General features: G+C 30.6%; 1 protein-coding gene across 1 annotated transcript; it reads left to right on the forward strand.

Moving 5' to 3' along the window:
- The first annotated feature begins 7,047 nt into the window (after positions 1-7,047).
- On the forward strand, positions 7,048-8,376 carry LOC131876719 (uncharacterized). The gene has a single exon (XM_059222184.1). It carries the CDS (start codon positions 7,048-7,050, stop codon positions 8,374-8,376), a length of 1,329 nt encoding a protein of 442 aa, XP_059078167.1.
- Positions 8,377-13,573: the final 5,197 nt, after the last annotated feature.

Genomic DNA, 13,573 nt, shown 5'->3' on the forward strand with positions numbered 1-13,573 from the left:
GTAAATGTAATGAATGAGGATTATATTGTGGCTTGGAAGCTCATTATTCTTCTTAATATTGCTTATAAAATTATAGTCAATGTCACTACTTTATCAATTCATCATCGTTGATTAGATTGTTCACCCTAAGCAAATAGGCTTATTTAGCAGTTGATTTATTCTCGATAATTTAGTGCTTTTATGGGAATTAGTACAATAAGCTCACCAAATATCTTAGGATGTAATTTTAGTGAAGTTTAACTTTGATAAGAATTACAATCACATTTGTTGGTCTTTTAGGTGTAAGATGCTTTGTTCATGGGTTTTGGGCTTGACTTATTACTAATTTGAAACTTCTTTTTGTCAATACACCAACAAATGTGGTTGTTAATAGTTCTCTTTTCATTTGTCATGGGTTTCCTCTTGCATCCTCTCTTTATGCACTTACAAGGGATGCTCTTAGTAATCTTCCTCAACATGCTCTCACTAATAATGTTAATTAGGTGAAAAAATTCAAACCTTTGGATCAAGTAAGGTTTTGATAGCCTTAAAAATCTAATATTTTCATATCCAATTTTTATTTAGTGTGCATAGATCTAAACAACAACTATAGGGAGATTGATTTTGGTTTGTCACCTATTAAAAAACAAATTGCTATAGTAGGAGTTTGTAATTTTCACCTACAAAATCTACCCCCTTTTTTTGGCATCATTCACAACATGACATAATTTGCATTGATTGATTTTGGTTTGTCACCTATTAAAAAACAAATTGCTATGGTAGGGGTTTGGAATTTTCACCTACAAAATCTACCCATTTTTTCTTGGCATCATTCACAACATGACATAATTTGCATTAATCTTGTGGTGAATAACTTACCATGGTTTAAAAAAAAAATCTAAAATTTTGGTGTACCGTTTAGGATTTGTGGGTGCATGAAGTTAGCTATAATGGCTACTAGTATGCTTACCCCAAGGCAATAAAATATATTCCTTGGCTAAGTTGTCAACATTCTTGATTTCCATTTTAATTTTGCTCTTAGATATGCATATTGTTTGTTGTTGCGTGTCTAGTATTATATTGCATAACATAGTGGTCTCTATTTTGCCTAAGCTTCATTATCCACATGGTTGTCTTGGTTTTTTCTCACGTCTTTTGATTCCTCTATTGGTGTTTGGATATTTTTACATGCTAATGTTCACTTAACCATCTACACGATATTTTCTCTCATCCATGTGCTCTTTCTTCTCCTTAACATTCTTCTATTGTTATTTTGGACCAACACTTTGACTCAATACTCTATTATTTTTAGATAACATAGCAACCCAAGTAAAGTTGATACCCCTAATGGGAAAGCCTACCTTAGCTAATAGTGATCTTGTATGAAGCCAAATTTATTACATTGAAATCTCTTGTGATTCAATGCTTTTGTAACCTTTATATTTTTTTCTACTTCATTTATGACTTGTTTCCAATCCAAACCATATACTCGTAAAACACGATTGGTGTGTTACACAACCCAAATAAAGTAGTTTTGGTTTTCCAATCCCATAATTATGTATTCCCACATCTATTATGTATAAAAAATAAATTTTTCCAACAACTTTTTTTTTTTCCTACAAGTATCCTATTTTTTTGGTCCTATAGACTAAAGTTGTTGACAAATTTAGGAGTACCATCATTAGATCTTTGAATATCTGCTTCGTTTGTTCAATGAATTTCTGTTCAAATCCATAGAGTCGGTCAGGGTTCATATCCAGCAGCAAAAATTAGGTGTCTGTAAGAGTATATACACAATAGCGAGCAGGTTGTGCTGGTAAAGACTGTATTAATGGATTCCAGAGAAGGGGAAACAAAGAGGTGAAGTTGAGTGTGTTTTTTCTTCTGGTTTGTGTTTTAATTGTGATGTGTTTTAAAATCCATGTATGAATATGCACCTATTGACATTAAGCTCTCAAAAACCTCCTTTTAACCATTTCTATGTTTGTATATACATGAGAATATCAATTCTTCGTTTTAGTTTTAAATCTAGAAGTGATGTTGAACCAGGGCAATGATTTAGTAAAAGGGAATTTTTTAATAACAAAGGATAGAAATATAAACATTATATTTACATAAGCGGGTATATACTCTTTTGTGTCTTTGTTTCTAGAAATTGAGAATACCACTCAACCAAAATCGATTGTTTCAAGAATATTGTAAATTTATCTTTTTAATCAGTAATATTTTTCTTTGTAGATTCCATGGCATTGGCTAACACTATCCATATTTCAAATACATTTTTAATAATTATTATATTATTTAAATTTAACCATATTTGATCTTTTGATATTCTATAATCCATCATTAAAAAACAGTTAAAAAGGAAATGATTATGTTTACAATATTGAATGATATATTTAATTTTTGAAAAGCAACAACAAAGCAAAGCATATATATTATGTGATAAAATACCTAAAAACAAAACACAACTAGCATGCATATATTAAATAATAACAAGTGCCACATAGTGACTAGTACTTTCCTTGTTTTTAGTATAGTTTTAATAATAATTATGATTTAATTTTAATAATGATTATATTTTAAAAATTATAATAATTAAGATAAAAAAAAATAAACATAATTATTTCATAATAATGAAAACTCTACTAGAAAAGTAAAATTATTTTTAAAAGTTTTGAGATTTTAGATTTTTTAAATATAAATTTAAGATGTTGATTGCAAACAATATTATTATTGTATATTGTATCCAATAAATTTAATGAAATATAGATATAATTAATTATAGGATAAAATTAATTATTTTTTAGTCATTTAATTATGTTTTATGTTTTGTTTTATTCTTATGTTATTTTTTAATTATTATTTAGGTTTGGTTTTTTACATGGTATTAGAGCTAAAAACTTTCTAATAAGATTAAGATATGTTGGATTAATATTCTTTTAGTTATATAAGATTCCAAGTGATTCAATCTATTTGTTTGAATACACAATTTTCCTTAACATGGGTTCTGCAAATGAAAGTTTTTCAATCTTTCATGGAAGTGGTTTTGTAGATAAAATAAAATAAAAAATAATTAACTTATTAAAATTATAGATAACAAATATTTAAAATATTTATTTTGCAAATGAAAGTTTTTCAATCTTTCATGGAAGTGATTTTGTAGATAAAATAAAATAAAAAATAATTAACTTATTAAAATTATAGATAACAAATATTTAAAATATTTATTTTTCAAATTATCAAACTGTAAACAATAGCTCTCCTCTCCAAAAAGATATTTACAAAAATTATATTAATAATTAATCTACTCTTTAATAAATTTGTAATCAATTAGCACAATATGCATGACTGAAGGAAAATATTTTAAAAACAATTAACTTATCTATTAATGAAAATGAGCGATGAAAATGAGCGATGAAGAGGCTGTAGCGATTTTGGGATCACCCGCATCATGGATTGAGGGATTAGAAGATGCACAAATTGATTGTGCAATTTGCCTCGACTCAATTCAAAAAGGTGAGGAAGTAAAAGCTTTGGCATGCAATCATGTGTATCAAAATAATTAATAACAAAAGATTATTTCATTTTATATTTATTTCAATTAATATAGAATTACTTATATCCCCCAAAAGTTTCCCTAGAATAGGATTTTCTACCTTACATTGTTTACTATAGCTGGAAATAAAGTCCCAATATCCGTCTATCTATAGCCACTATACCCATATGTGAAGGAAGTCCTTACTCTCTTTCTTCAGCCGAAATCTAATATCTAGTTTGATCAGCTATTGAGTCCATAGCCGAATGGATATTAGGATTCCCATATATTGGCCCCTAGCTCAGATGAATAAAATATTCATCTATAGAGGATTTGGATGGAGAAACACATGGAACGAGGAGAGGTTAAGAGTTGTGGTCATAATTATCAAAAAAGAAAAAAATGAAGTCAAAAGGGTCTCCCACTAATCTACACTCCAAGAACATATGACCTTAGAAAAAACCAAGAAAGAAGTAAAATGATTAACCCACATCATTTTGAAGCATAAGTAAGAAGTAGGTAATCTAATCATGAGAAAGAGAATCCCAATCACAAACATTCTATCTTCTAGAAGCATCTAAAGTCCATTAAGCTACAAAATCAACAATCACATTTCATTCTTTAGGAATATGAAATCAACAATCACATTTTATTCTTTAGGAATATGAACAAAAGACATGGAGTGGAAGTATTAAATTAAATCATTAATTTGAGTGGTGAGAGAAAGAAAATGTCAAGAAGAACTCTAAAAAAAAATTGTTATTCAAAAAAGAAACTAATTTGTGTTATTCATAAAAGAAACTAATATGATAGAATCAATCTCACAAATAGTATGCTTCCAACCCAATTCACAAGTTTTTGCAAAGAAATGATCAGAACACAAGCTTCCATTTGATTATTGATAGAAAATGTAGTAGTCACACAAAAAATAACTACATAGAACTAAAATATAAGTAAATTCTAGAATCTATCTAATTAGAATATGAAATTTCATAATGTACAAAATCTGAAACCTAAATATATGATCCATATTCTTTCAATGTCATTCTATACTCATCATTTTAGGTGTTTCATGTTTGTATCCTCGTCCCCTTTTTCCTCTCCTATGAAAAATTTATTTCTCTTTAATGACTTTAAAAATATGTCTACTCAAATTTTCTTTCTACAGGTTCTTCACCTTATGTTACTCTCCCACCTTGAAATAGATTATACAATTTTAATATTCACAAATATATTAAATGAGAGCATCAAATTTGAAGTTTGTCATACATGAAATAAAAATTTAAATCACTTACATATAAAATATTAGCATTTTGTGAAAATAATTATTTTAATATTTTATATCTAATTTTAAAATATATAATTTATTTTAATTTATTTTAATTTATAGCTGATAATAGTTTGTTTTATATAAGAAATATAAAAGTGATTTTTAAACAATGATATGTTTAGGGTCAAAAAATGGACATGTATGATTACTATAATTTTGATCTAAATTTAATTGTTTTTCTAATTCATTTTGTAAAAAGCTATAATTGTGATGAAGTTGATTTTTAGACTAATTTAAAAATAAATAAATCATTCACTGTAATCCAACTTGACAAATATAATTTTAACTAAAATAATTACAAAAAACTACTCAAGTATGACAAATATAATTTTTACTAAAATAATTACAAAATATATATTTTTTAAAGTTGGTGTATTTCAAGAATTAAAATAATATAACATTGTTAAAAATCTTATTTTAATAAAATTTTGGTAAATTAATATGTCTATACACTTAATAAAAAATAAAATAAAATAAATAATTTATTGAGATTATTGATTGTGTGTGCCTTTACATCAACAGATAGTTAAATATAAAATTAAGTATTATAGATAAAAGATATATTAAATATATATAATTTTAAAAATATTAAACTCCAAGATATATCTCTTAACATTTTTAAATAAATATATTTAAATTATTTATACTAATATATAATCTAATTATTAATTAATTAAAAACAACATGCCTGAGTTATAGAAATCTTATAAAATCAATTAACTCAAGTTAAAAAATAAAAAAATAAAATTATTGTTAGAGTTCAGTAAATTAACTTGCCAGATATACACATAAATACGCTCTTTTTTTTAATAACTAGTTAACTGGAAAAACAAAAAACTCATTACAATAGTATTGCCTAATGGCAAGTACTAATAATATATATAAAATATGTTGAGTGATACCATTCTTGAGATGTCTATTATCTATTTAACTTGTGCTAGTGAAATACCAAATTGATATCACACCAACAATCTATGCAAATATGAACTCTCTAATGCCCATTTTTGGGATTTAAGTGAATTTAGTTTTGAAACATTTATTCTAAATTAAGATGAGAAATACATTATATTTATAGATATAACATTATAATAAAATTATCAATTGTAATGCCCTTAATAGGATAATCTTGCTTTAGGTCCTGCAAACAATATTAATCACTAGAAGTTGACATTAAAAATCATAGAGTATTAATAATCCATGATAGCATCTAACTTTATATAAACATCATTTAAATCCATATCAATACACCATAATTTCATTAATATTTGGTTCAAGGCATATTCCTTATAGTGAACAACATTAGGAATTCACTGGAAATGCTTGCAAACTGCAATCTCAAGGGTGGTCATCCTTGTATTGTGAGATTATCGGAATATATTTAGATCCATTCCATCCTTTAGTCCACCTTGGAGGCTAGCCACCCTCCTCAACCCATATCTCTTTCCCTCACTCCCTCCCTATCCCCCTATCTATTTCTCTATCTTCATGTCTTCTTTCCTTTATCTTCCCATATATCTCCATTTCTCTTTCTCTTCATAGATATATCTACCTATATCTTCCTCTACCCAGCTTTATCTCTAGACATATTTCTCTCCATCCATCCAGATCTCCGTCTTCCTAGACCTTTACATCTATATCTCTTTGTTTTTCTATTTGCCCCCCACTCGCCCCTCCCCCCCGCCCCCCTCCCTCTCTCTCCATAACCCTCTTCTTCTCCATGTCCATGTCTATCTCTATCTATATCTCCTTACCCCATTTCTCTCTTTCTCTTCCCCGCTCTATCTCTCCCTCGTTTTGTCCCTATGTATCTCCCTCCCACTTTCTATATTGAAAACATAACATGAGTGTATTGGTAATAGATCTTGATTATGTTATTCTTTCAAAGGTTTTCTTTCAATTATTTCAATCTTTGTAAATGGATGCATAATTCACATGAAGCTATCGCTTATCCATCGTAACCTTTGTTACACAAACAACATCATTTTTTAATTGACTTCATGTATTGCACAAATGAATACAAAAAATAATCCCCTTTTTTAACAAATTTACCTTCTATACATCTTCGGCATGCACACTATGCTAGTTTTCTATTTCATTGATACATATATGAAAAGACACCATCTCAAAAGAAATACCTCTCAACATATATTATATAGATTATTAAAAATATGGTTATGTAGTTCATTTTTTTTCATTTACAATGATATATGCTCTCTCCATACTTGAAAAGAGGAGCTGTACTGTTATCGTTAATTCATTTGTGCGTGGCGTGGAAACCCTAGACAGCTCTGTGTCTGTGTCGCCCTTCCTCCGTTGGACCTGCTTCACTACTTTAATCATGGCCACCAAACTATTCTGCTCCATCTCCCTGTGCCGCAATCTGTTTCTCAAAACGCCATCCCATTTTCGCTTTAATTTCTCTAATCTTGCAGAGAATGATGTTAGCAACAGCAACGCGCCTTCAGAAAATCTCTTCGCGCACTTCGTTACCACCAGATTTAAAATATCTTCACCCGACGCCGCAAAAATGATGAAAAAGGAGCCCTCATTGGGGCGGCTCAAAACCCTGGATAAGGTGGAACAGCTCGCGGACATGCTCAACAGACACGGCTGCACCCAAGATCAAATTGCAAACATTATCAGATTGCAGCCATCGCTGATGACGATAAGTGTGGAAAGAGTGCTGGAGCCCAAGATTCAATTACTAAAAGATTTGGGCGTGGAGGGGGAAAATATACCCAAAATTGTAGCCATGTCCCCGAGGATCTTGACCTCTAAGCTAGAGACCCTCCGCTCCAACCTTGAATTTCTCAAGACTGTATTCCCGACCAACAATTTTCTGGTCAGAGCAATTATGAGAAGACCTGATATTCTTCAACTGAGCTTGCAGAAGGTCTTGAAACCCTCGGTTGCCTTTTGGGAGGGTTTCGGTTTTCATGGAATAGAGTTCATCAAGTTTTTGTCGATTAATCCTCGGGTTTTGCAGCGTAGTTCTCTGTCGCCCGAGCAACTTGATCTCATTCGCAAGATTGACATTCACAAGGAAAGCAAAATGTACAAATACGTTGTGAGCCTCGTGGCCAGGAGCCGTATCGAAGCGTTAGAGGCCAAGATAGTCAATCTTCAGCTTTGTGGTTTTTCGCCTGAAGAAGCCTGGGAATTAGTTAGGGTTGACCCTTCAATCCTCAACAAGTCGGAGGAAACCGTTAAGAAAAAGATGGAGTTTATGCTCAATAACATGGGACTCTCTGTAGACTTTGTGACAAATCATCCACGCATGCTTACAATGAGTTTGGACAAGGTAATGAGGCCCAGGTTTTTGGTTTTGCAAAATATGAAAGCAATGAATGGAGCGGAGGAGGAGGTTAATCCTACTCGATTTTGTACTATGCTGACGGTGACCGAGGCCAAGTTTGTTGCCCAGATCATAGAAAGGCACCCTCAATCCACTGCCCTGTGGACTGTTTATAAAAATGCCATTGCTGATGTCTCAAAAGGCTCAAAGATAAAGAGGATTTCAGTTTCTTAGCATTTTGACCTATTTTATTTGTTTTCGCTGAGAGCAACGATTGCAGATTGAGTGTGAAGGTATTTGTGAACTTTCAACAAATAGAAGATACAGATGTTTTTTTGGGGTTGGGGTTGGGGTTGGGGTTGGGTTATCATATGTAACAGATGTTTGTTTAGCTACTATACTCATCATGAATATTATGACATTTTTACATTAGATTATGTGATATGTTATTGACACAAGTTATTAACATATAAATGGATCTTATGGTTTCAAGATCTATATTCACAATGACAACAAGGGATGAATTGTAATGAATGGTGTGAATGTGTTTATACGAATTTTTCAACGAAAAATTGATAGCTATTTTATAATCAAATTGTGGTAGCTAGGATCACACTTAGTGATCCTTTATTAGCATGAGGAAAGAACATTCATGTTGAGTATATTCATGCATGTGAATTCAATTGTGCAAGTTTCTTTCATCATGCAAAAAAATTACACAATCAAATATAAAAACACTTATATTTTCAACAAGAAACATATGCCATTTTTATATGGATGGTTATGGTCATTCTGAACATTTATGTAGCATCCTTGTTCAATGATTTAGTCAACCCTATTAGGTTAAGAGACATAACTACAATGGCAACAATAGGTGGATTGTAATGGCATCAATGTATTCACAAAAGCTCTTCCAACATAAAATACTTTCCATTGATTAATCAAATTAATAATCAATAGTCAAATTGTAATAGCGAAACTTGCATACCTATGCCTATTCCTAATTAGTTTGAGGCCCATTTTGGTGGAGTGTCTTAGTATAACGTAGTTTTACATTAGCTTTAGCATAACTAAATTGCCTTGTAAATTATGTAACTTTTAAGGAAACTTAAACAACTATAAAACACCCAATGACAACATGAGGGTTAAGAAAATCATGGGAAACGAATACTTTTTTGGTCTTTTTTTGAACTACAATTAATATCTATTCAATTTATCAAGGAGAACAAAATAATTAAAAATTAAAAATTAAAACCAAATTTTGTTACATTAGAAATTCAAAAACAAGCAATATATTTTTTTAAAGTAAATTTCTTCAAATTTATATTAATAAAGATTTATAATCTAAATTAATATCTATTTCTTAAAAAAATAATAAGACATTTTAATATTCTAAAGAACATAAAATAATTTTATTGAAATAAAGGAGAACAAAATATTATGTATATTTAAAATATAATAATTACTATTTATCTTATGTTATATTTGTCATATGAAACATGTAATAATTTTATATCATATTTTAATATTTTGATTATCTAATGTTTTAATATGACAAAATGATTAATAGCTTTATTTATGTCTTAATCTTCAAACCTTTGAATGGATTGAACATTTAACAAGAAGCTCAAACATGTTGTGTTCTTGGTTTATGACTCCCAATTTAAGCAACGTTAAAGAATAGATGAATTTGAAACCATATATCTACTAGTATTCACCCTATCTCAACAAAATACTATCATAATCTGTGAAGTGTACTTGTACTTGCAACCACAATGCACTCAATAAATCATTACAAGCAATGGTTAGTGAATTAAAATAATGAAATGTAAAACCATAGCTAATCGACTTATTGCCTCCTAGTAAATGCGAGTATGAAAAATGCTCTCAGATCTGATTATGCATATTCCAGTGACTTGACTACACTTAGATGGAGGATTTGAATGATGAAAATGCATGATCTAGGAAGAATAGCATGATTAAGCTATATGATTTCATAATTGATCTAGAAAATGAACTAAGATGAAGATGCAATTAAGCTAAAATTGAGCATGATAACATTGCTAAAGAATGATAAACTAGAAGCTAGATGCCTATAGTAACAATGCATAAGATGAGAATGAGATGGGATCCATATTGCTCCAAAATGAGGTCTATTTATAGGATTTTCCAAGGCTAGGGGTGAGGTGGCAAGAATCAACGGTCAAGATTGATTTGAAGATATCAATGGTTAAATTGGAGGAGGTTGGCAAAGGGGGTTGGATTAAAGGGAACATCTGTCATCTCTATGGTGACAAGTATCAAGAGGCTTCTAGAAGAGGTTAGATGAAAGGGAACACTTAGTGACAAGTGTCACAAAGGTTCTAGAAGAATTTGGATGAAAGGGGACATGGTGGTAGGTGGAATGGGTTAGGTTTAGGAGTGGTAGAAGTTAGGAGAATTTGAATTTAAAAATTCAAATAATAAGAAAAGGATAATTAATCTCAACAACTCATGAATTTGATTTGTTTTAATTAATTAGGATTTAGAAGAAATGATTTTGGAGGAAATTAATTAATTTGAATTAATTAATTAAAGGGGTGAAATGAACCTATTAAATAAATCCTTAGATTTATTAATAAGTAGATGATTGGGAGATCAAATTATTGATGAATTCAATTAAATTGGGGAGGAGTATTAATTAAATAATTGCTTATTCAATTAATTATCTTCAGACCATTTTTAGGAGTATACAAATACCATACAAATAGAGAATGAGAGTAAGTTTTAAATGGTCCTACCTTTTCATATCCAAATTGGCAAAATCCCTGTTGTTAGCTCCTTATTGAAAACTAAAAGATACACAGAGGACAAAAGTGACTATTTAAGGGAACCCCATGTTCCATATATTCAAAGTGAAATAAATCTATAGAATGCTTTGCCACAAAATTTCCTTCGCACAATGTTCATAGATAATCCTATTGTTCATCACATATGGTAAGAAAAACATTTTTAAAAGTAGAAATTTAAATACTACAAAATACTACAGTGTGTAGACAAATTGATAAGGCATTGAAAGACATGAAATATTGGTTTTGTACAAAACCCAACAATGCTCCTTAGAATGGGGCCAGTAGATATTTGGAAGAACAAAGGGACAAGAGAAGCGTTGTTTGTATTGTGTTTAAGGTTCTATTTAATTCCCAACATATGAAATTTTTTGGGGGTTTGGATGTTTTCTTAATACCAAATGAGGCCTCATATTGTAGTAACCTTGTAACATAGAATTTCTATATTTTAATTGAAGGATGTAAACTTTGCATCATGGATACATAATTATTTTCTTTCTCACACTCTGCCAAAACTGAATCGATAGCATATATGTAAAGTTCCCATGAAACCAAAAACAAAAGATGATCCCATTGAAACCCTAAAAACCCTATCTATCAACACTTAGGAAAGTTTCAATAAAGTAAAGCCCATCAAACCTATGCATAAACTTATCTCCATTACATGGTTTGTATTCTATTTCTTCCACAAAGATGTCTCTCCAAATCATCTACTTTCCCCTGCAATACACATATCTAACATAAAATCATCTACCCACAAAACTAATATTAAAACCATATAGACCTCCATAGAAAATTCGGAGTTACAAACTCACCATTGCCAAGGAGAAAGAGCTCATCTAAATGTTGTTTGTTTGGGCTGGAAAATCCAAGGTAGTAGACATGACTATCACAATAATGACCATTAAAAATTGTGCACCTTGCATTTTGAATGGAAAATAATGTGAATAAATCTTGTGACACTCAGTTCTACTTAGATTGGCGAGAAAAAGATATTGTCTTAAAAGTTCCCCTTCCCCAAATGAAATGGGTATTCAACAACAGATAACAATATAATAAAATAAAACACAAGAAAAAAATGAGTGAAGGATAATTTGGCCATGGTGTGAGATAATAGGAAAATGATCTATTGTAGACTTGACAAGTTTTATGCCAATAAAGACCATTTTAGTTTTGATAAATTTAAAGATGGGTGCAGAGTTATAGTTTATCCCTATACCCTATCAGATCATTACCCCATGTTGGCTCTGGGCATTCGAAATGGTAACAATCCTGACCTTGTTCATACAAATTTAGAGAATAGGTGGAATGCAACTTGCTTCCATTTTTTCTCTGAGCACAAACTACTACCCATGATTTGGGATTGTAATTGCATTGGTAGCCAAGGTATGCTTGTAAATTGTTAGATTTATATATTTACCATCTAAGTACTTTCATTAAGTGCAAATTTTGTGAACTCCCAACAAATGGAAGTATACAAATTTATTATGGCTATGCTACCATACTAGACATAAACGAATGTTTTGTTTCTAGCTACTTTGTTGTTTCACATTTTTTCTATGGATATTACAACACCATTCATGTGGATGCTTTGGTTAGATTTGTGTGAATATTGTCATTGATGTCAAACCCTATGATTCGGTTAGGACCAAATGTAGCATGTTGACCAACAGTAGAAGTCAGGTATGTATGTAATGTTGATTAAAAGTAGAAGATATGTATGTATACATGATATTGAGTGGTGAGGCATGTATGGTTTATGGGAGTAATTTTTGGAAGATCCTTTGCTCCAAAATCTAGTATTTTTCTAGTCATGGTTTGTATCAAGTGTTGGTATCAATTGTGACAGTTGAATTGCTATCTGAATTTTTGTATTGCAATATGTTCTATGAATTCCATGCTCTGGAATTTGTGGCATTTGTATCTTGAAGATGGAAGTCATTATTCTTGGAATTTGTGTCTATGGATTCAACATACCTTTGTTTTGTTTCGGTAATTGAAGCATGTTTTGGTATTTAAATTGTGTGTTCTAGAAACTAAAAAGGAAGCATGTAGAAGATCAGTGAAGGCTGACTTGGTTACCTTTCTTTGGTCAAGGCATTTTGAGTAGCGTGTTGATATGAGAAATGAATTATTGTATAAACCTTTTATGCTTGGTTGACATAATATCTAGGTGTATGTGCTTATTGACACACACACACACACACACACACACACACACACACACACACACATGTATATATACACACATGTATATTATGGTTGATTAAAAAAAAGAAAAATAATGTGTGTGAGAGTAGTAGTATGTGTATGTGAGGTGTGCAAGAGAAGAGAGCGAAAGTGTATGTGAGTAGTAGAGTGTAATGTGGGATGTATGTGTAAGAGTGAAGTGTGGAAAGCACGAGTGCAGTTGTAGTGTTGTAGTAATCACTTACCAGATCTGCTATAAGAAACCAGATTGACAGATTGAAGATAGTGTTGTAGTAATCCCTTACTTGATCTGTTGCAAGCAATTGGGTTGACAGGTTGAAGACAATGTTGTAGTATTCCCTTACCAAACTTGTTGTAAGCAATTGTGTTGACAGGTTGGAGAAAGTGTTGCA

This window comes from Cryptomeria japonica, chromosome 6 (assembly GCF_030272615.1).
Source record: "Cryptomeria japonica chromosome 6, Sugi_1.0, whole genome shotgun sequence".
Lineage (NCBI taxonomy): Eukaryota > Viridiplantae > Streptophyta > Pinopsida > Cupressales > Cupressaceae > Cryptomeria > Cryptomeria japonica.